We start from the raw sequence: 23,900 nt of genomic DNA on the forward strand, positions 1-23,900 counted from the left end.
GGTTTTCCATTAATATGCACCGTGGTGAAAATGTCATTCTTGTATGGAAAGCAGGGATTTATAGTGTCTATGTCAATTCCATTCACATAGAACATTTCTTCATCGCTGCCGTGCGCCTGCATTTCAATGTGGTTTACGGGTCTCTTTTTGAATTGCCGTGTTTGTGATGACTTGCAGCATTTCTGGAAATGATTCCATTTTTGGCACTTATGGCATTGCTGGCCATATGCTGGGCATTTGTCCCTTTTTGCCTCGTGGCTGCCCCCGCAGTTGTTACAGTTTGTGATTGCGTGAGCGAGCCTATGTTCTGGATGCGTTGCACGACGTACATTGCCTGTCTTTGTCTTGACTTTGTGTGGATGTTTTTTCTTTATTGTGTGATGCAAAGTGTCGACCTTTGCTGCCATTTGCTTTGGAGCCGCTAGAGCTTTCGTATGTCGATCTGTCTGCTCGAATATCTGGCACATTTCAATTGCTTTGCTCAAAGTTAAGTCGCTGTCGCGCAGCAATTGCTTTCTCATGCTGTCGCTGTTTATGCCACAAACGAGTCTATCTCTGATGAGCTCGTCTTTAAGCTGGCCAAATTTACAACTGCCTGCCTTATTTTTTAAGTCACTCACATAAGACTCAATTGTTTCATCTGGCCGTTGGTTTCTGGTGTTAAACTTGTGCCTTTCCATTGTTATGTTTGTTTGGGGATTACAGAGTTCACGAAATTTGCGCTTTAGGCATTCCGGGTCTTCTCTCGATTCTGCTTCGGTCACCAGTCGTCTGTGTTCTCCTTCCCCCGCGTGCACAGCGGGTGCATAAACGAATGCGCGCTCCCGCTCGATGGCTTCAGAGCCGGCTAGGTTTAGCAGGATGAACGCTCTGGTCCGAGGATCCTTATCAGAATGAGCAGCGGCTATAAATATGTCGTATTCCTGCTCGAATATACGCCACTTCTCGGCGATGTTTCCACAAAACACCAATGGGTCTGGTCTACGGAATCCGTCCGACATGGTCGCTGACGTTTAATAGCCTCTTGCTATGATAGCCTAGCAATGCTAGCTGGTTACTTGCTTGCTTCGTCCGTAAAGTGCTGGGAAAACTTTAGTCTTACCACTCCGTCGGCAGTGCTGGAGTAGATGACCGAACCACAACTTCTGACACCATGTTTGTCGTTCAATAATGACTCAGGGTTTGTGAATATCATCGAGCATCATTTACTTCGAAACAAAGCAACCATTACACGTTAGTCATTCCATTCCCGGGGGCGGGTTCCCTCCTCTTGCTTCCCGTCTCACTGCGTGCATGCGCAGCATACTAATATGGAACAGGTATATTAAAGCAGCATTAATGAACAACATTGGTCAGATGTTCTACAATCTGTATAAAAGACACCTGTCCACAGCCTCAAACAGTCAGACTCCAAACTCCGCCATGGCCAAGACCAAAGAGCTTTCGAAGGACACCAGGAAAAGTATTGTAGACCTGCACCAGACTGGGAAGAATGAATCTACAATAGGCAAGCAGCTTGGTGTGAAAAAATCAACTGTGGGAGCAATCATCAGAAAATGGAAGACATACAAGACCACTGATAATCTCCCTCCATCTGGGGCTCCACGCAAAATTTCATCCCGTGGGGTCAAAATGATCATGAGAACGGTGAGCAAAGATCCCAGAACCACACGGGGGGACCTGGTGAATGACCTGCAGAGAGCTGGGACCAAAGTAACAAAGGTCACCATCAGTAACACACTACAACGGCAGGGAATCAAATCCCGCAGTGCCAGACGTGTTCCGCTGCTGAAGCCAGTGCATGTCCAGGCCCGTCTGAAGTTTGCCAGAGAGCTCATGGATGATACAGCAGAGGATTGGGAGAATGTCATGTGGTCAGATGAAACCAAAGTAGAACTTTTTGGTATAAACTCAACTCGTCGTGTTTGGAGGAAGAAGAATACTGAGTTGCATCCCAAGAACACCATACCTACTGTGAAGCGTGGGGGTGGAAACATCATGCTATGGGGCTGTTTTTCTGCCAAGGGGACAGGACGACTGATCCGTGTTAAGGACAGAATGAATGGGGCCATGTATCGTGAGATTTTGAGCCAAAACCTCCTTCCATCAGTGAGAACTTTGAAGATGAAACGAGGCTGGGTCTTCCAACATGACAATGATCCAAAACACACCGCCCGGGCAACAAAGGAGTGGCTCCGTAAGAAGCATTTGAAAGTCCTGGAGTGGCCTAGCCAGTCTCCAGACCTCAACCCCATAGAAAATCTGTGGCGGGAGTTGAAAGTCCGTGTTGCTCGGCGACAGCCCCAAAACATCACTGCTCTCGAGAAGATCTGCATGGAGGAATGGGCCAAAATACCAGCTACTGTGTGTGCAAACCTGGTAAAGACCTATAGTAAACGTTTGACCTCTGTTATTGCCAACAAAGGTTATGTTACAAAGTATTGAGTTGTATTTTTGTTATTGACCAAATACTTATTTTCCACCCTGATTTACGAATAAATTCTTTACAAATCCTACCATGTGGATTCATGGATTTATTTTTCACATTCTGTCTCTCACAGTTGACGTGTACCTCTGGTGCAAATTACTGACCTCTGTCATCATTTTAGGTGGGGGAACTTGCACAATCGGTGGCTGACTAAATACTTTTTTGCCCCACTGTATCTTATCTGATTTATTATGAGAATGTCATGCATCAAAAATGAGGGCAAAAGGGAGGAGATCGCGTTTAATCGATTATAACACGAGGTCAGAAATATAAGTGCTGACATGAGTAGTGTCCACAGAAACCTCTGAGTCTCAGCTAAAAGCTCATGTAAACCATGTCTACAAACACCAAAGCAAAGACACCAAACAGTTAAAAGAGCAGTTACGTCACCATGAATCTGTGGACAGGTAATATCCATATTTTGATTTATGATGTTCTGGAGTTAAATGGGAACCAAAGCATATTTTCAAAGGTGTTATATGCTATAAAATACTTTGAAAAATTAGGTGAGGGAAATGAAAAAGACATTTTTCTATGTTTGAGTCACAGTAACTTTGACATAGTAACATCTGCAGTAATATTTACAGCTCTGATGACATCTCACCAGCGTTAGCTTTATTTTGACACCAAGACTGTTTACACAGAGTTTGTAATTGCAGAGAAATACATTTATTTTGGTCATTTCATTTTGGAGCAGGAAGCTCACCCTTCTTGTTATACCCTTTAGATGAATACAGAGTTTTTTAATTAAATACATATTCTTTAAATAATGTTCCCTTTTATAAAAAGTAGGATCATTAAAAAGAACAAAACATTTATTACAGCTCTGTCACGCAGAAAAAAGCTGTCTTTTTTCTGTGGTCTGTTATATAACATTAGGGGTGTTCGTGGCAATTAACTTTTTAATCGACTAAGCAGGTCAAGTAAGAAACACTTAAATATTAAGTTAAATTTGAAAACTGTTTAAAAAAAATAGATCCCCATTCCAGATTCCAAAATGTCATGTGACAATCTGATCTTTGATCCTTTGAAGCTTTTCCTTAAGTAAGGGTGAGAAACAGCAACTTTTAGTTCGTTTCCTCGCAGCCTTCAAACGTTCACTACAGAAACATTCGGAAACCTCTCAGAGTCATCGGATACAAACGCCAACAAAACGATTACGCCGCCTCTCCTTCCTTGCGTGGCCGGCCAACTTCTCCAAATGGCCTCTTATCCACCCAAAGGGCATTACAGGAGAGTAGGAGTGAAAACAACCATCTCCAGAACAAAATTCAACAACTTGAAAAAGAAAAAGTTCACCTGGAGAAGAAGTGCTTACAAATGGAAGCACAAAACAAACACCTGGAAGAAACACTACAGCGCCAGCCCGACATCAACATTATTAATGAGGGCTGGGGGATCAAGTTTGCTCAAGCCAGAGAGCAGATTGTATTCCTCATCAAAGAAAACAAGCAAAAGAGCGCTGAAGTGAAAGAAATGTCCGAGCAGCTTCAAGGCAGGAAAGCCACGATTGATAAGCTAGAGTGGGATCTCCAATACATGGACCAACAGAATCACCTGCTCCAAAGAAAGCTTGATGAAGCTGAAGAAAAAAATAAAGAAGTCCTCCAACAAAAGGAAGAACAGGACACAAAGCAAAACGACCTGCAGCGCGAGCTCCAAGGCATGCAGGAAAAGTACAGAATGGTGAAGGGAAGGTTGGACCAAACACTGCGCCAAAATAAAGACCTCCTTCAAGAGAAAGAGCAACAGCAAGAAAGAAGAAACCATCGATGAGTTGAGAAGCCTCATCCTGGACAAAAAGGCGCTCGTGGAAAAGTCCATGAAAAAGAAGAAAAGATTCTTCTGCTTGTTCCGGAAGAGGGACAATACCGCTTCTTCAACTGATGTAGCCTCGTCTTGCTCCACCTCTGTTCACCCCCCAACCAGTCCCGGCAGTTGACTGCCCCCTCCTGAGCCTGGTTCTGCCGGAGGCTTCTGCCCGTTTAAAGGCAGTTTTTCCTCCCCACTGTCGCCTAGTGCTTGCTCAGAGGGGATTGTTGGGGTTTTCTCTGCTCTACCTTCTTTCTTTACTTACTTGTTAACTTTTTGTTCTTACCTCATTTAACCTACTTTCTTTATTTACTTGCTTGTTTAACTCTTTTTTCAACTTATCTAACAAAATAAAACAGTTGAATTTATCCTTTGAGTATTGTTCCTCTAATCTTTACAGAGTTTTTCCAAAACACTTTCAAACATTCAGATCTGTCTTTCATTTTCTTCTTGAAACTTCATGAACGGTGAACTATAAACTCTGGAACATGGTTTGAAACACTGAAATTGTTTCAGCTGAAACTGGCAAAGTCATACGTGTGTGTGTGTCACAGGTGATATGGTGTCACTGGATGGGGACGTTCCCTCTGCGTCCCATTAGCATCGGCCAAACCGAGGTTTCAGTGTCACTACAGTCGATGGAGCGCGTCTAATTTTAGGGAAGATTTGGATGAACTGAAGTGGCAGCTGCCAGATTTCATTCTGATTGCTTTGTTTGCAAGCGGAGCACCAGATCAGCACTTTGCTCCAAGGCTCCTGATGGAAGCAGCACAAGAGTGAGAAATGAGGGAAATCATTTAGACAATAAGGTGGAAATAAAAAAAAATGAAGAGTGCAGCAGCTCAAAGAGCAAAAGAAAGAATGCTTGGAATGAGCTGAAGGACAAATGTGCTAACAGACTTGACTGGATATCAGGTATGTAAGGGCTTTAGAAATGTTCGAGGGGCTGTGGTTAAGAGTCAGGGTCACGGCACTTCCTCCCCTCTGAAATGCGTGCGACCCAAGCAGTGGACTGGCAGAAATCAAATTCCTGCCCCAATGAAGGAAGTGTGGAGCTGCACTTTCTTCCTGCCTCAGTAGGAGGTCGATCCAGCGAGCACACAGGGAAGCCATCAGTTTAACTCTTAGCCCAAAGGAGAATCATTCCCATTGCTCCGCGTGGTACGAGCCAGTTATATATCCATTGTACAGACGTAGAATTATTTCAAACGAATAAGAGCAGAGCTCCTGCGTACAGAAAGTGGGGTTTGACACACATGGAGGCTGCAGGAAAGACAACCTTAGAACAAGGAGCCGAGCAACGCCAAGCAGCAGCAGAGAAACAAACAAACAAACAAAACACGGTCCACTGTTGAGGCTCTTCTAAAACAGTGTTGGTTTGTCTGTTCTTGTTCCAAAAGGAGAGTTAGGTTATAAACTCACCCATCACTCAGTGAACCTTTCTGTCTATCACAGGAATACTGACGGATTTACTCACCTAACCTGAAAACCAGATTAGACGCTCTGTTCTCAGCTGTTACTGTTTTCATCACACTGCCATTTCTCTGTTAGCCATTCATATCTAACGCTGCACACTTACACGCTCTCATGTAAACGCTTTTGTTAGCTGAAACAAACTCAGATACTCTACAAACCTCGAAGGACATTTTCTGCATGTTGAAACCAAAACCGAGCCCTGGTTGAAATGTCAACGCCTGCATTCATGTACTGTTTACTTCAAGCTGCCTACAAACACTCGAAGATGTCCAGGAATCATTGTTTATCTTTAATAACTCATCAGTGTGGACACTGGGCTTAAGGACATGCTATGCCTCGCTGCTGCTATCACTGAACTAGATCTTTAACCTTTGTATGTGCTGCTGTTGCCTTTTTCAAGAGAATCATCGTCTGGTTGTGGAAATATAAGTGCTGTGACGTGTTCTGTAGTACAATAGCCGATAGCTCAGGACTCTCCCACCGTGCACATATCTTGTGTCTTCCAAAGAGAGAACTTTACAGCTAACATATCCAGATACTAGGCTACTATAATTGTGAAGTGAAAGACACTCACCGGTCTGCATGCTCAATTTCTAAAACTATAATGGATACAATACAATTCAGGTAAGTTGTAAAATATAGATATATAACGTATCATGAATATATGTGCTGTGACTATGTGAAGAGCAAAGTCTGAACAAATCTGGAGCATCTAATGAAAAACAAAACATTAAACAGGTAGGTGAGCAAATATGACCCCTGTGTGAAAGGATATTTTCATGAGGATTAAAATAGTTGGGCTGTGGCTATTTATAGACCAAGATTAAAGCTTTTTAACTGCAGAAATCAAATAAAACAGAATAACAGACAACGTAAGTGAAAGTACCGAGGGAGTACTGGACTGTCTGTACTGGGAGGTGGTGCATCCACACCACACACAGGGTCGCCATCAGTTTAAATAATGCTGAGCAGACAGGTGGAAGATAATTCCTATTACTCACAACGACAGGAACCAAGTGTCTCCGTCTACGCAGGACTCATGTTGAGTCACTTCAGCTGAAGTCATTTGGGTTGGCTGGCAGCTAATGAGCCTTCCTGCTGCTGCAGAGTCCTGCAGGCAGGCTTGTACAGTCCTATTTATTAAGCTTTTGCTGTGTGTGTTAATGCAGCTGCATGAATAAAAGGTCGACTTTCTGCTCAGTGCTTCTGTTCGTTGTATAGAAGCCATTTTGCAGTAGATGAAAAAATATCCTTCAAAGTTCACTTCATTTAATTTTGTCACAAAGCACATCAATCACAAACGTACAAATCTGTGAATAAATAGAAAAACATAGCATTACCTCGTATGCAGCAGTCCTGTTTGACTGGCTTGACTTATAGGTTTGATCACACAAATAATCGGTCATATTATTAGTTCAGTGCTATAAGTCAATCTCGGTCATTAGCTACGCAAATCCTTCCAGTGCCGTAACTCAGCTCGCTTGTTAAATGAAGACACAACATTCCTCTCTCCCCACCAACCATCGACTCTATCGGATGAAGCTCGTGGTGTTTTTTTAATAGACATGAAAAACTATTCAGGTGTCATTCTGGGCCTCTACAACATTTTATTAGCGCTGTTTATGTGCAGCACATATTCAAGCTTGAAGGTACCAGATCAATTCATGTAAACTAGGCCAGCTTCACTCCAACTGTTGCTGGTAGTTCGTTTCCATCTTCATTCAAGTCAGGTCAAATGTTCAAAAGATCAAGGTTATAGCAGGGCTAGTGCTAATTCACCTCTGAGGACAGAAGGATACACTTTGCTTATTATTTGATGACAGTTTTCTTTCTTCACTTATGTTGTGAAAGAATCAGTCCCTGTTTTGCAGCAGGCTGTAAACATACTTTAACAAGGGAGTCGGTGCAGATTGATGCGCTTTTGAAGCCAGCCTCAAGTGGCAATTTAGAAGAATTGTGGTTTTTGTTGCTACCACACAGCACACACTTTTCAGCTGCACGGGTTGGCTGCGTTGTCCTGCCATTGATGTAAATGTTGCTTTAACTGCACAACTAATTACTGCTGCAGACAGAGCACAGACAGCCCATAGGCAAAGGCCTTCCAGACCCCGTCTATCCTCAAACACACTGCAAAAAATGTTAAGGAATTTAAGCTCAACTCCACCCATTAAACCTAAAGGTCCTATCCTGACACTGAGCCTTTACTGGAAATGACTTGTAATCATGTACTTTAAAAAAAAGTGCATGATTACAAAACGTATTTAAAGGTCACACAGCCTAAAGTTACATTAAAAAAACTACAGAGAGACGTTTTAACTCTGCATATTTTATCTTCTGCCAGCGTTTTGTAGCTTGCACATGTATCTAAATTACGCTGATTCAAAATGTCACCATGCATGTATTTTTTAATTATTGTTTTTAGTACTAATGCTGATAGACGAGATAATCAGGGTTCTGTTCACTGAATTTTTCAGAATTATGCAAATAAAGAAAAGACATTTAATATCTAATCAAAAGGTATTTCAACTTGTCATTAAAATGTCGTGTTTGTTCACAGAGAGGTGAAAATACACTTTTTTGCCTTTTACGAATAAAAGAAACACAAATGATCCAGTTGAGATCAGCAGATATGAACTTTGTTGGTACGTCAGTGTTTTTTCTGGGCTCCTATGAGTCAGAGGTCGTCTCAAGGGCAAGAGAGCGCATTCAGAAAGTCTAAAAATGTGCAGAACTCATTCAGTAATAACTGTAATAAAAAGGAAGTGTATTGCCGTCCACAGGGACATTTATTTCCTGCATTTGACCCGGCCTAACGCCTGAAAACTGGCTTCCAAGTGTAATGCAGATATAAACAGTGTCCTGTTTCAGTCGGCTGGAGACGTTGGCGTAAACACGTAACCTCGACACATAAAAGCCATGCTTGAGCCATAGACTGTATATTAAAGATGGACACTGCCACTATAACGTCCACGTTTCACATACAGTCTGTGGTTTAAACTCGGGACCCTCTCACTAAGAAGCCACGATGCTTATTACTGAGCCCATGTGCGGTCTTCATTTGGCTTTAGATATCTCTAAGCTTTGAATAAAAACAGGCCCTCTGAATGTGACGGACATTTTCCCTCTTTTTTCAGATGTTTTAATGAGAAGATCTCCAGTCAAAAATGTAAAAAAGAAATCATTAGTTCCACAGTTTTTCTGTCTGGTTTCAGATCAGTTTCCAGCACACACAGCCTTCACAAAGTCTACAACCTCTTTCCTGCATTTCAAAGTGAGAAATAAAACTTTGGTATTTGAGCTTTAATTGTTTGCTGTTCTGCTGAACAAAATGAAATGCACTCAATTCAAATTTAATTTCACGATGTCAAATTTTAAAAGCTTCACTCATAACATAGACATGGGAGACATGTGAGAGATGCTTTTGAGCGAAATCACACACACTAAATAAACCTGATGTGCTGGCCATAGCAGGTTATTAGAGTTCTGCTCCACCATTGAAGCCACAGACATCAAAATCTGCACCTCCTCCTCTAATTCTGAGCCTCAAGTGTTTTCATTAGAATAACACAACTAACATAATTTGCATTAAGTGGTTTTCAAGCAGGCACTAAATGGAGAAAGCTGCTGTGTCTGATTTTTTGTGCATGGTAGTAATGAATAAATACACCACCAGTCTGCAGTTTGGCCTCTCCTGCTAAATGCACACACATCTTCTTGAGCGGCATGTTGCATATGTTCTATAAAATGACAGCGTGTGACCTGCTGCTCTGTATCACACAAATGCAGACAGGTAATGAGCAGTGAAGGTGTGAGACAAGGAGGTGTTGCACATTCAAACACTTCAGACAGGGAGCTCACGCGTCGTACCTCAAAGCGCTGGGAGCTGACTTTCTTTCCCTTTTTCATCCAGGTAATGCGAGGCTTGGGCTCACCGACCGCCTGGCATACGAACGACGCCACTCCTCCCGAAATCCCCGTTTGATCCTCGGGGGACTTGATGAAGCTGGGCGTGCCTAAGGGAAAGAAACGGAGATGAGGGCAGGAAGAGAGCAAAACCAGAGTCAGATGAAGAGCCCTGACAGAGAAACATCTCTGTACTTGCTTTAAGTCCTGCAATAACAACATGCTCTTTCAAAAGCTGTTTCATGCCTGTAGCCACACCCAGCCGTAAAAACAGCCCAGCACCATCCTTTCCCTGAAAATATGCAACATCCGTCAGTCTTATTAGTAGTGGCAGAGCGCAGGCAGATGTGAACGGACAGATGGAAACCTTGAAAAATCTGCTTTGAATGCATGAATAAACATGAATCATAAACCAGCCCTGTGACCATAATACTGTACATCACCAACATGAAAGGCTGAAACAAGTGTTGTGCATGGATACTAGTGCAGCTCAGAAGATCATTTTTAAAATTCATGTCATGGTCTCACATGTTAACCATACACAGTGGTGGTTTGGACCACTAGTGGAGTTATGATGCAATGTTTAAATGAGCACTGGACCTGGTTCTCGACTAGCAACTTCATAAAAATACAATGAGAAATGTAGCAATATATGTATATATGTATAAAACCTGGAGAAGAAGGCTTACCAATGTAAGCAAAGCAAGACAATTCTACATGGCGCTGTCCAAGAACCACAGAGTGAATATAGATACAGAACTTCAAAGGATATTAGAGGGTAAAACTGCACACTTTCTATCGCATCTGTTAACACGTTGCTGCAAATCGATTCAGAGCATTTAACAGAGCACTTCAGAGGGTCATTAATATGGACAAAAATAAATCCCAGGACACCGGGGTTTAAGCTGCTGCCGTCTGGCAGGAGGTTCACGCTGCTGAGATCCCGGACAAACAGACTCAAGGACAGCTTTTACAACAGGTAACTAATCAGTGCTAACAGCTGACCTGATCGGCTACCTGCCTGGACTTTTGGGGGGGCAACAACAATAACAATAATAATATTTATATTTGCAACAAGGCGCAATAATTATAATAATGTGCAACAATAATAATGTGCAATACACATAAACTTTTTCTTCTTTTTATACTTAATTTAAGTTACTGTGTCGTACGCAGTGCCGACGTCGGACAGTTTTCCAGTTTCATTGCACTATTGTACTCTGTATGACTGCAATGACTATAAAGAGATATCTTATCTGATGACGTCACCTCAGCAGGATAAACATGATTGTGAGACTTTCTGAGAACATCGAGACGACGTGTTCCAAATCGTCTTACTTAAAGTTCTAAAGATATGATAAACTGACACGAACGTCACTGCTTAATTACTATCATCACACAAAAGACATCCTAATACTGCTTCTACTTTGGTTTTATTTTGTTTTATTTTCTCATGTGTTTTACCTTTTTCAAAATTATTCCTCAATCAGAGACCAGATGCATCTCCTGGTGGTTGTGACATATCTGATGGTATTATGACTAAAGAAATATCCCTCCATAGTTACAAATGTTTACTGAACAAATCCGAGTTATAAACAGTCATTTGATGTGTTTGGGACAGCTGAGCTAGTTATAACTCGTGAAATGAAGCCGGAGTTTTGATTCCATTTGTAGGGGTTTGCTTTATCTTCAAGGTTTAGGGTTTGAAATAAAACAATAAAGCTACATCAGAAACAGACACAATACAGAGAGCCTAACACTTCCAGGAGCTTTGAAGAACATGTTCAGGAATGAATCTTAAACAGAGTGTGTGTGTGGATTAGTCTGTCTTTGAGGAGCAATCATTCACTGTGCAAACTAAAACCATTACAACAATGTTATATGTCTGCGCTGGGGGCTGCTCTCTGGTACCACTAAAGATTATTTTTAAATGATTATTTAAGTAGGGATCTGTCACAGCAGTGTGTATGGTTTGTCTGACTGTGATGTAAAATCAACATTTATGAGACACAATCAAATCACTGTTTGCGCATATTTGTCATTTGTTGTATGACAACAGAAACTGAGTGATGATTACATGAGAGCAGCCAAACTGTGTGTTTGCATCCGTGTGTGGTCCTAACACATTTAAGCTCAGTCTACAACCGAGATGCTAAAAGGAAATCTTGGTGCCAGAACAGAGTCGCAGAACAGAGCTGCAAATATGGAACCAACGCCTGCGTTAGTTCATGCAGGCCAAGAAGTCGAGCTCAAGCCAAGCATTTCAGTGCCATCCCACACCGGATGATGGGCTTAGCTACAAATCGAATTGGCTAATCTTATGTACGGCTTGCTATTTAAACTGCTTTAGCCTTCCCATAGTTCCTCTGTGTCTGCAAGCCACTTTGCAACCCAACTCCAGCCCAGTTCCTCCTTTTTACACCATATCTGACTTACATCTGTTTACTGTGTGCTCTGTTCTGAACAGAGGTATTGCTGCTGCCTTCCCTGCCTCAGTCTTATGTACATATTTCACAAAGAAGAAGGGGAAGAAACAAAGTTACTCCAGATGGACAAAACCGTCTACTTTTGATTAAAGTGTAAACGGGGGCGATTGTGGCTCAAAGAGTTGGCAGTTCGTCTTGTAAACGGAAGGTTGCCGGCTCAGACAGTCTCGGTCGTTGTGTCCTTGGGCAAGACACTTCACCTACCGCCTACTGGTGATGGCCAGAGGGGCCGATGGTGCAATATGGTGGCCTCGCTTCTGTCAGTCTGCCCCAGGGCAGCTGTGGCTACAACCGTAGCTGCCTCCACCAGTGTGTGAATGTGAGAGTGAATGAATAGTGGCATTGTAAAGCGCTTTGAGGGCCCCGAAAAGTGCTATATAAATGCAATCCATTATTATTATTATAAAGTGATCCTGACCCAGGGACAGACTGTCTCTTTGAATCAATGCTACTAAAAGTAGATGACTTTCATTGCCCCTGTTGTCATTTGTGCCCATGAAGTTGGAATGCTTTCAGACATGTTTTGTTGGATGCGCTAACAAATTGATTGAGTGATTGATTGTTTGAGTGATATATCAACTAGGTCGTATGTTGAGTGTCTGTATGGGGCCTTAGGCCTGGATTGCTTGGGTGTATCTACGGTATGAGAATACTGTATTTTATATGTATTTCTATCTTTTATATCCTATCATTATAGTTTTTAAGTATTTAATTATAGTTTTTAAGTATTTATCTTTTGTGATGTTGCACTGACCAGAGACATCTTTCAATTTCATTGTACCTGTGACAATGACAATAAAGAATATTCATTCATTCATTCATTCATTCATTCACATGTAGTATTTATGCACCAGTGTCAGTGCAGTGATTTGTAGAAAAAGCCTGGTGTTCATATTTCCAGTTTTTCATGTAGAAGTTTTCCTCTAATTTGGTGTGAAACTTGTTTTGGCAATGTGACAGCTTGCTGTTCTCTTACTGCTGCGTTAAGTTACTGCTGACGCAAATCCAGCATGTCCTGCTGCTTCTGCATCACATTAAAAAAACTACAAGTGACAAACCAGTCAAGCCACCGTGAGCTGAAGAAGCCTGCAGGTGACAGGCACTTGACTGTGACCAGCACACCTCCATCACACCATCAAGGTGAGCAGGTTTACCTTGCTGTCCAGGCTAATGCAGTGGAAGAATACACAGTCCACCTGCTGCTTACAACACCTAATTTCTGCATTGCTCAGCTTGACTAATCGCCGTCCGATTAAAGAAAAACTCTAAAGGCTTCCAGGCAATTTAATCATTTAATCATCGTCTTAAACTAATTGCATTTAGTGCAGTTGTGTTACTACATTAACTTTTAGGAAATGCTGATAACATTTATGATAAATTGTTTTTCTCTTAAGATAATATCACAGAATCTAAATTCATTTTAACACAAAGCAGCGTCTTGAAAAAAGATAATTGATGTGGTGGAACAAGCTAGTCATGTGTGATGTTATTAATATTTCTAGCATTGGTGTGGCGAGTCTCTGAGCCTCCGCTCATGTGTTGAATTCTTGTTAAAAAGAACACCCAGTCCTGTTAGCGCTCCATGGTAACACTAACAAAGACCGGCTCTCCTCCCGAGACAGACTGCTGTGAATGTGGAGACTTTGACTAATGATTAAATATTCCTTGTTGGAGCTCCTCACCTCAGAGGCCTCACCTTTTTCCCACAGAACGAATCGTAATGTTGCCGTTTTCCTTTGGAGGTAGAAGCGGCTTCTTTATTGCGGGTCAGTGTGTAAAGACGGCTGAGACAGGTGGAAGATACTTGAAGTGTTGGTGTTATAAAGCATCAAAGTCTTGTCATTCTCAGTGGCTTCCTCCCCTGCGTCAGCATGTCTCCTCCAATAACACTTTGTTTCTCTGATGTAACTTTGAAAAGCAGCAGAAATCAAAGATCATTCTTCTCGCAGGCTGCTGTCTGCCTGACTTCTACTTGTGTGGTTAGTGGTTCATGGCTCCTTTCCATACAAACCCCTGTGATATATATACTTTCAGATTTTGTGCTACAGCACCCGAACTCACAAATACGTGAGTCCTGTGATTGAGCTACAAACACAAAGAAACATTAGGTACTTTCAGACCTTTTAACCTTTTTTTCTGTCTGCACTGCAAAAAGTGATGACCACTGTATTTCCTGTGCACAGAGATTGGCATCAATGTCGTCACCAGAGAAAATGAAGAGTTGATTCAGTAATTTACAGCCATGAGAGGCAAATTAACTATTAGTAATGCAAAGGGGGTAGGTTCAACTTTTGCTAATTTTAAGGCAAAGCCGTGTACCAGCTTCGTCTGTGGATGGGCCTTTGGAGCTACAGTGCTCCCTCGCTGTAACGCGGTTCACCTTTCGCTGTTTCGCTGATTTTTTTGGTGCAATTTTGCATGTGTTTATTTTTTTGTTTTTTCCACAGTGCATTGTGTTCTGCGTCTTGATTGGCTATGGACCATTGTCAATCAATCTCATGCCGTGTCTCCCGTACAGTACAAAATGCTTTCAGCTCGTCAACTTTACATAAATCTTTGATGGCTACCAGTGTGACTCTGAAGTGCTGTACAACAAACACAACACTAACTGACAGGCCTGATAGGTCACAGGCATAGATACCAGTGACAAGGCTGGCTAGTTATGCTAACAGCCGCATCTGTCAGATATCTGTCTCCAATACAAAAGATAGATGCATGTAGTATATCAGTCATTTCAGTCATCATGTCTAAAACGTGCACAGCTTACCGTGTTCCATTTCTACCCCATCAAAATTCAACCACTGTGCTACTAATTATGTTATACAGACGTTTCTCACGTGGGGCCATATGAACATAGCTGCCTTTCATATTGGACATGATATAAAAGGCAGTCACAAAGAAACAAGTGTATTTTCCAAATGGTTATCAAGCGATTTCTTGGGTGTAGCAGGTTGAAATCAGTCGTGAAGAGTGTTGCACCACAGTCATTCTTCTAATTGCTTTGCTCACTGGGAGATTGCTGTGGTTGCCTGTAGTTGAAGGCAGCCACTCGTGTTAAAACGTTAAAAGAACAATTTTGCTAATTGGAAATGGAGACCATTCACCTTCAAAGTGAAAGCTGTGCCTTGGTGTTACAGCACATTTCAAAATTCACAAAGGTTTTTGCAGCTGGTTGAGGAATGCAATTTTTTTCCTAGGAAGCTATGATTGAAGAGCATCACTGAAAGCTCTGTAGGCCTGAGTGACTGGGCTACAGCAATCTACAACTACTCTCCAGTTGGTCAGGGAATACACATGTGATACATAGAAATACACTTTTTAAATGTAAGTAAAAGTAGTGTGTATAGCATACGCAGCATGGAGTGTAGAAGAATCCAAATGAAGTTCTGAGATTATACATTTTGGAAATCTGATGCAAAACCCTCATTTGTTCATAACTGTGTGTCATCACCTTCATAAAGGTTGCCGTCTTTTGTTTAAATCCTTTCCTTTGACCCCCTTCTAGGTTTCCACTTTAAAAAATGCAGTACATGTAGCTGCGTTTCATACAGTGTCGGCGCTGACACACAAATGCTGATAAATTTATTAGAAACATCGAGCACGGAATAAAAGCCGTCTATCTTCTCTGGATGCAGCTGTGTGATGGCAGCACAGGCACCTTTATGAATCAAAATGAAATTGTCTTCACACAACATTTCTATGATTTATTTTGAAACTTCAATTCACATGTACAATACACTCTGTAATGTGATGTATGTGCTGCAGCTACGAGTCGGAGCTGCTTCTGCGTGTCCGCTCATGCAACAGCCTCAGCCGAGGAGCCCGTACCATCAATCAGCAGTCAACACACTTCACAGCACCGTGACAGCAACATTTTCAGAGTGGCAGGCTGCAAGGAGAAATGCGAATGTTTCAAGCAGGGGTTAAATCCTTTTTCTTCCCCAGCAGGGAGCCACGAAGAGCCTTTTGCAGGCGAGGCGAGACATTTTAACAGCAACTTTTAGCAGCTGATAAGTTTGCTCTTTAAAGTTCAACGTGACTCCAAACCCACTTGTACAGTTGGATCCAACAGTTTGTCCTTAAGAACATTTCTTGTAACAGAAATTGTACATCAGATTGATATAAGGTCCCGATGATGGTCAGTGTTCAGGAGGGAAATACTTTCACTGCATTATGCAAAACGTGTTGGCAGAATGAAAGAATCAAGTCTGCAGAGTTTCATCCGAGGAGCCAGAAGTGGGCGGGGAAGAAGTGGGCGGGGAAGAAGTGAGCGGCTCAGACCATTATTAAGATATTTATTTCCCATGGCTGTTGATCATTGACCCAAGGCCTAACACTCCAAATATAAAACATGCTTGTGCCCTCTGCTCTTTTCTCGGGCAGCTGTCGGTTGCCTTGAACTCCCATTATTCTCTGACCCGTGTTTGCAGCTGTTTCTTGGCCTTATTTTCTTAGAAATATAGTAAATGGCCTGCATTTATATAGCGCTTTTCTAGTCCCTAAGGACCCCAAAGCACTTTACACATCCAGTCATCCACACACTGGTGATGGCAGCTACATTGTAGCCACAGCCACCCTGGGGAGCACTGACAGAGGCGAGGCTGCCGGACACTGGTGCCACCGGGCCCTCTGACCACCACCAGTAGGCAAACATGGTTAGTATCTTGCCCGAGGATATTTGGCATGCAGTCAGGAGGCAGCCTGGGATCGAACCACCGACCTTCTGATTAGTGGCTGACCTGCTCTGCCACCTGAGCTACAGCCACCCATATGGCTGTAGCAATATGCCTGTTTGACATCTTTAACAGGCATCTATGATGACGAGAGAGGAAAACAGTTAAATACTCTGTGTGTGACACATAAGCATGCAGTTATCTGTTCATCATGAACTCTTTTGTTTTCCTATTGTAATTTTTACTGTAGGGAATTAATAGTAAGATACAGATTATTGGGCAGCGCGGTGGTTAGCACTGTTGCCTCACAGCAAGAAGGTCCTGAGTTCAATTCCACCATCAGGCTGGGGTCTTTCTGTGCTTCCTCCCACAGTCCAAAGACATGCACTTAGTGGGGATTTGGTTAATTGGAAACACTAAATTGCCCATAGGTGTGAATGGTTGTCTCAGTCTGTGTGTTAGCCCTGCGACAGACTGGCAACCTGTCCAGGGTGCCCCCCGCCTCTCGCCTTAAGACAGCTGGGATAAGCTCCAGCACCCCCCACAACCCTGAAAAGCGTCTAGTGTCTACTACGCTTGTATGGTATCATTTTGTGCCAAAACATTTACACTTTCCCATTGTGGTAATCGTCAGTGCCATCACCGCCTCAGCTGATGTGTTGGAGCACAAGCCACCAGAGGACAGTTTGTAAAGTCAGTAGCTGAGCTCAGTGAGCTGTTAATAATAATAATGCATACTTTATTGATCCCGTGGGGAAATTACTTTCACTGCATTTGACCCATTCACTCAGTGAAGCCGCTAAGCAGGCGCCCCTGAGCAAGCGACGGTACCTCGCTCAGGGGAACCTCAGGGTTGCCATTCAGTGGATTCGAACCCCCGACCTTCCGATCACGGGGCCACCACTCTACCTACTGAGCTGCGGTGAATTTAAGTGAAAGTTTTACTCGTAACATTTAAAATCCTTCTCGGCAAAGCTGTGAGCAGCTGAGTTAGCTGTGAGTTGTTGAAGACTCGTGTTAACACTTTTAAAAATATATGATGCTAATTAAAAAATAAAGCTGTGCCTTAGTCTTACAATGTTTAATTCGATTTTCTATATCAATGTGTTGCTTTTACCAAATCTCATATTTCACAATGCTGCTATAAAAATTCAAGAAGAATCGAGCTGGTGTCTGCTGGCGTGTTTAGGCTCATGATGGTTTTACATATCAGGGGACTGCATATACAGTGGGGCAAAAAAGTATTTAGTCAGCCACCGATTGTGCAAGTTCCCCCACTTAAAATGATGACAGAGGTCAGTAATTTGCACCAGAGGTACACTTCAACTGTGAGAGACAGAATGTGAAAAAAAAATCCATGAATTCACATGGTAGGATTTGTAAAGAATTTATTCGTAAATCAGGGTGGAAAATAAGTATTTGGTCACCTCAAACAAGGAAAATCTCTGGCTCTCACAGACCTGTAACGTCTTCTGTAAGAAGCTTTTCTGTCCCCCACTCGTTACCTGTATGAATGGCACCTGTTTGAACTCATCATCTGTATAAAAGACACCTGTCCACAGCCTCAAACAGTCAGACTCCAAACTCTGCCATGGCCAAGACCAAAGAGCTTTCGAAGGACACCAGGAAAAGTATTGTAGACCTGCACCAGACTGGGAAGAGTGAATCTACAATAGGCAAGCAGCTTGGTGTGAAAAAAATCAACTGTGGGAGCAATCATCAGAAAATGGAAGACATACAAGACCACTGATAATCTCCCTCGATCTGGGGCTCCACGCAAGATCTCATCCCGTGGGGTCAAAATGATCATGAGAACGGTGAGCAAAGATCCCAGAACCACACGGGGGGACCTGGTGAATGACCTGCAGAGAGCTGGGACCAAAGTAACAAAGGTCACCATCAGTAACACACTACAACGGCAGGGAATCAAATCCCGCAGTGCCAGACGTGTTCCGCTGCTGAAGCCAGTGCATGTCCAGGCCCGTCTGAAGTTTGCCAGAGAGCACATGGATGATACAGCAGAGGATTGGGAGAATGTCATGTGGTCAGATGAAACCAAAGTAGAACTTTTTGGTATAAACTCAACTCGTCGTGTTTGGAGGAAGAAGAATACTGAGTTGCATCCCAAGAACACCATACCTACTGTGAAGCATGGGGGTGGAAACATCATGCTATGGGGCTGTTTTTCTGCCAAGGGGACAGGACGACTGATCCGTGTTAAGGACAGAATGAATGGGGCCATGTATCGTGAGATTTTGAGCCAAAACCTCCTTCCATCAGTGAGAACTTTGAAGATGAAACGAGGCTGGGTCTTCCAACATGACAATGATCCAAAACACACCGCCCGGGCAACAAAGGAGTGGCACCGTAAGAAGCATTTGAAAGTCCTGGAGTGGCCTAGCCAGTCTCCAGACCTCAACCCCATAGAAAATCTGTGGCGGGAGTTGAAAGTCCGTGTTGCTCGGCGACAGCCCCAAAACATCACTGCTCTCGAGAAGATCTGCATGGAGGAATGGGCCAAAATACCAGCTACTGTGTGTGCAAACCTGGTAAAGAAAATAACATGCCAGTGGGTACGTCTCAAGTGTCATGTCTGTGCATTCAAGCTTTTGGTCTAAAATTACAGCATCAGATTAGACACACCTACGGTAAGGGTGATGTTCATGCAGCAAATGAGATGTGGAGGCCAACACCCTTAATTTTTGCTGCGTTGTTGTTACCAGCATGGAAGGAACATTTAAAGTGGTGTATCATTACACGGGGGGGCTTAATTTGAGGGGAGAGTTTTCATTTGTTACAGGTGCAGTCACAGGGCATATCAGTTACCTGCTTCGTGACTAATTTCTTGTAAAAAATGCTCGTGGATCAAGTTGCCATTAAAAGTTGCTGTATTTTGAGGCACCTCTGCATCAGTGGTGAGGATTTTGCATGTATTTAGTGGGCAGGTAGTTGCTCAGATAGTCAGTTCATGTCATCTGGAGGAGGTAGGAGATATGCTGACACACAAACAATTTACTGACATTTACTGACACATGCAAAGAAGAAAACAACAACAAAAAATCCAGCACCCTTAGAGCAAGCTGTAAGTCTCCAAACAGAAACAGATATAGCCTGACTATAATAGGTTTAGCATGTGCTAAATGCCAACTCCTCCCTGCTCATTTAGCGGCTGATCTTTGAATAAAGCCAATCTCACAGAGGACATGCATGGCTGGAGCCACAGAGGAGAGGCTGCTTTGCAAGAGGGAGGCAGTGTAAAGCAGCAGCCCACAGGAGACACAAGCTGCCTCTCCACACAGGCTTTTTATGGGAATTATTCTGTATAGAAATGCTACAGGGAGAAGAGCTTCTCTCTTTCACAGGAAAAAAAAAAAGGTCAGCGAACGCTTTGTGGGATGTGCTCCATGCAACTTTCCTCATGTATTAGACTTTTTATGTTTGAGCATACTGCAACACAATTCTGATTCCTCTAAATCCCCTGGTTGCTCGGTCGATGCTAGCTCCCACATGGTGCGCATGAGCACTGAAGCTTGCTTTACCAATGCAGAAGGCATTTATATCAAGAGTTGTCTGGACAATAAACTGAATTCAAAAACAAATGCTCTACTTTGGCCCCACAATCTAAAACCTATATGTTTGATTAGTGGACGACACCAAATTGTTTGAATGTGAGAGTGAACAGCTGTCCTATTTTCTGCATTAGCCCTGAAACTGTTTGGCAACCTGTCAAGGTGTATCTTGATTCTCACCTAAGGAAACAACTCAATTTGGTTGCCATATTTGTGTCATAGCTGCCTCTGCAAACCACTCTCAGTAGATGCTTCTCATTATGCAAACTTATGCTTCCTCACATGCTCCTGTTACTGAGGAATCTGCCATCATGCAGGTTTTCAATCCCTCAGCAGCCCCTTGAGGTGATGAGGAGCGAGGTGGCTTATAGAAGAGGTCTTTGCAACCTTATGTGTCTTGCATCACTTTCTCCCTCTCCAGTATCAGCGCTTTAAGGAGATAAGATGCAAGGAAGAGAAATGTTGAGGGAAGGAACAAGATATGTTAGCATAATGAAGAAGCTCTCCTTTACTCATCTCTGCATTCACTCCTCAAATAGTTGGATTTTTCAAGTGGGGAAGTTGGTTCACTGACTTTGTTGTGTTCGTGTGCTGCCAAGATCGAATGTAAAAGCAAACGTGGACATTACAAACACAATGTGTTGTATGTTACTCCTCAGAGTATTTAAAACACACTTTGCCAACTGCTCTCAGCACACATATAATAGGGCTGCTCGATTATGGCAAAAATGATAATCACGATTATTTTCACTGACATTGAGATCTCGATTATTTGACGATATTTATTTAACAATAACAATGTGTTGAATAATGACTTTAAAAAAATAATATAAAATAATGCAAATACTGATAACAGTGCAAATGTTTGCAGTATAAAAAAATAAATGAAAAATGTAAACATCTGTGTTTAGTGAGCTTTGCAGTGTTGCTCTGTGGTGCAGCTACACTGTAGCGAAGTTCACACACTGTGTCTACTTGATCCACGTCTGACTGAGCCCATAATGTTTCCACACCACTGAAGTTTTTTTTTACCTCTTTTCAACCAACGGCAGTCACTCTCCTCTCCAAATAACTTCTGCTTAGCTTTCCGAGCTTCCCTCGGGTCCTCTTAATCAGCGGTCCCCAACCCCCGGGCCTTGGACCGGTACCGGGCCGCGAGAGTTGAGGCTCAGGTGTGAAATGTCTGGTTTTCAGGGTTTTTATCGGTTTTCAGCGTTATTTTGTTATCGTTTTTATCGTTTACTTTTTTTCCTGGGTCTTTTCACGTGTGTTATGAATAAATCTTCTTTTTTTCGGTACTGGTACTAGTTTCATTTTGTTGTATTTATCCGCGACACATTAAAGGCCGGTCCGTGAAAATATTGTCGGGCATAAACCGGTCCGTGGCGCAAAAAAGGTTGGAGACCGCTGCTCTTAATTGTTGTGACGCGTGTTCGAAACGCAGAGAGGTGCGCTCGATTTGCCACACGGAGCAGCGCGAGAGTAAAGCACGAGGGAGGGGCTAATAATCGGCTCAGTCATTTTTAATGATCGTTGAAAGCCCAGATCGTAATCGTGATTAAAATTCGATTAATCAAGCAGCCCTACATATAATCACTTTACTTGATTTGTTACCAGGATGACGCTACAAACTAATCTGGGTCATTTTGCATGGAGGATAGCTAATGGTTACAAATTAAGGCCACACTAAATAAATTAGTAATAAATATTATTAAATAAATGTAAACAAATTGCATTTGCAATACAAAAATTCACACCATGAGTCGCAAAGTTCTTCTAATTAAAAAAAAAAGTTTTTGCAGTTCATGTATCAAACCTTCGGTTGTTTCTTTTTCTGGCTCGAGCAGCTTTTGTGTGCATTTTACCAATAAGTAATGTATTGCTTCCAAGAACACATGAATGCACAATAACCTGCCGTCTTCTCCGGTGAGTTCTCTCTCCTGTATCTGTGATTGCATGAGTGGAAGTAGGTGCACTGGAGTCAGAACAGAGCCGTGCCAGGTGCATCGCTGTGCTGTTATCAAGCCCTGAAAAAACAATCAGCTCTTCCACTGCTGCTTCTGCCTCAGCCAGCGTTCGCTTCAAGCTTTTCTGTAAATTGACTTTCATCTTCAGCCTGTTGCCTGCATCCTGACCCTCGCCCCTTTTCCCCATTGTTCAGTCTGCTCTGTCCACACGGCCTCTCAGTGTCCTCCTGGTACTGTGTTCCTGCTCTGCACCAGAAGTCTCTGGCATCTCACCAGTAATCTTGAAAGCCTAGCACAGCACCATCACATCAATATTTTCCCCTATAACCCGACTCCTACATGTCTGCGTGCCACAACAGTTACTGGTTGTGAATCTTTGCAGGGTCCTCAGCACATGAGCGTCTCATTTGAGTTGGACTCACGCTTGTCAACATTGGCTGCATTTGATCCTGTTCAGTGAAATTATATTCTCATCTATTATTATGACTATTCTGCAGATTAAACCAGATGTAACAGTTGAGTTTGTTCCACATCCGTGTGTTTTTTCTCCAGCAGGTCTTCGTTACATGTTTTTCTAAAGAGAGGGAGCCATCTTCTTTGGCTTCCTTGCAGAAATTTCCTCTCACCGTGCCACTGCCAAATCCAGCAAGACATGTCTCTGTGCCCATTACAGACTCTCAGGAACAACTTGAGCCATATGCTGAGAGGCTCGCTGCAGCCAAACTGAAATCACACATGAAAGTGTATTCTGCATACAGAAACACAATTAAGAGGCAATTTTGAGTTGGGAATGAATAAATGGACTGGAGACAGCCCAGTTTGTCCTCATTAATAATGCACTTTAATTCCTTTAAACTTGTTCTACATGTGTTGATTGAGAACGATTGCATTTTGCTACATCCAGACAAACCGTGTAAGTGGTTTCCATTATAATATGTACGAGTGCAGAAATGAAGAAGGCCAGTGTTTGAATCCGTGTAATTCTTCAGGAAATTGTTAATATTAGGCAAAATTTCACAATAGGACCCAAGATTCCTTAGAGGGCAGATCCTGAGCTAAAGTAACACTGACAAAACATAAGGGACAATGTTTTCAGTTAGAGGTCAGGTAATGAGCGCCACCTACGTGTGGCAAATCTGGGAAAGGGAAGAGTTGTGGAGTTGCATTGGTGATACTGTGATTTTCAATGGTGACTTCATGGACAGGCAGGAGAGGAATCGTCCAAGAGAAACGTATCACATCTTTTAAGAAGTCTCACCAGGCACTAGCAAGGGAGTCTCACTGTTACGAGGGATCAGAGGACTCCTATAAGGGGCTTCTGTTGTGGACCATGAAAAAGTGGGACTCAAACCAGAAACAAAGAACACTTGCCTTCAAAATAAAAGTTGTGCCTCACCTCCAAATCCAGTACATTTTATACTATTGTCAACTATCACAACTAGCTACTACCAGTCAAACCAGCTGCAAAGAGATTTTCACCAAATGGTTGGGGAATACATACTCTTACATAGCAACAGGCGGTTACC

At 42.7% G+C, this 23,900-nt stretch overlaps 1 protein-coding gene across 27 annotated transcripts in view; it reads right to left on the bottom strand.

The window, feature by feature from the left end:
- ptprfa (protein tyrosine phosphatase receptor type Fa) overlaps positions 1 to 23,900 on the bottom strand; it is a 361,887-nt gene that overhangs the window by 197,406 nt on the left and 140,581 nt on the right. For all 27 annotated transcript variants that reach the window (XM_026143460.1, XM_026143474.1, XM_026143473.1 and 24 more), the window contains one exon: positions 9,644 to 9,789. In XM_026143460.1, coding sequence (XP_025999245.1) covers positions 9,644 to 9,789 — 146 coding nt within the window. The remainder of the gene's footprint in view (positions 1 to 9,643; positions 9,790 to 23,900) is intronic.

The sequence above is a fragment of the Astatotilapia calliptera genome, chromosome 15 (genome assembly GCF_900246225.1).
Source record: "Astatotilapia calliptera chromosome 15, fAstCal1.2, whole genome shotgun sequence".
In the NCBI taxonomy this organism is placed as follows: domain Eukaryota; kingdom Metazoa; phylum Chordata; class Actinopteri; order Cichliformes; family Cichlidae; genus Astatotilapia; species Astatotilapia calliptera.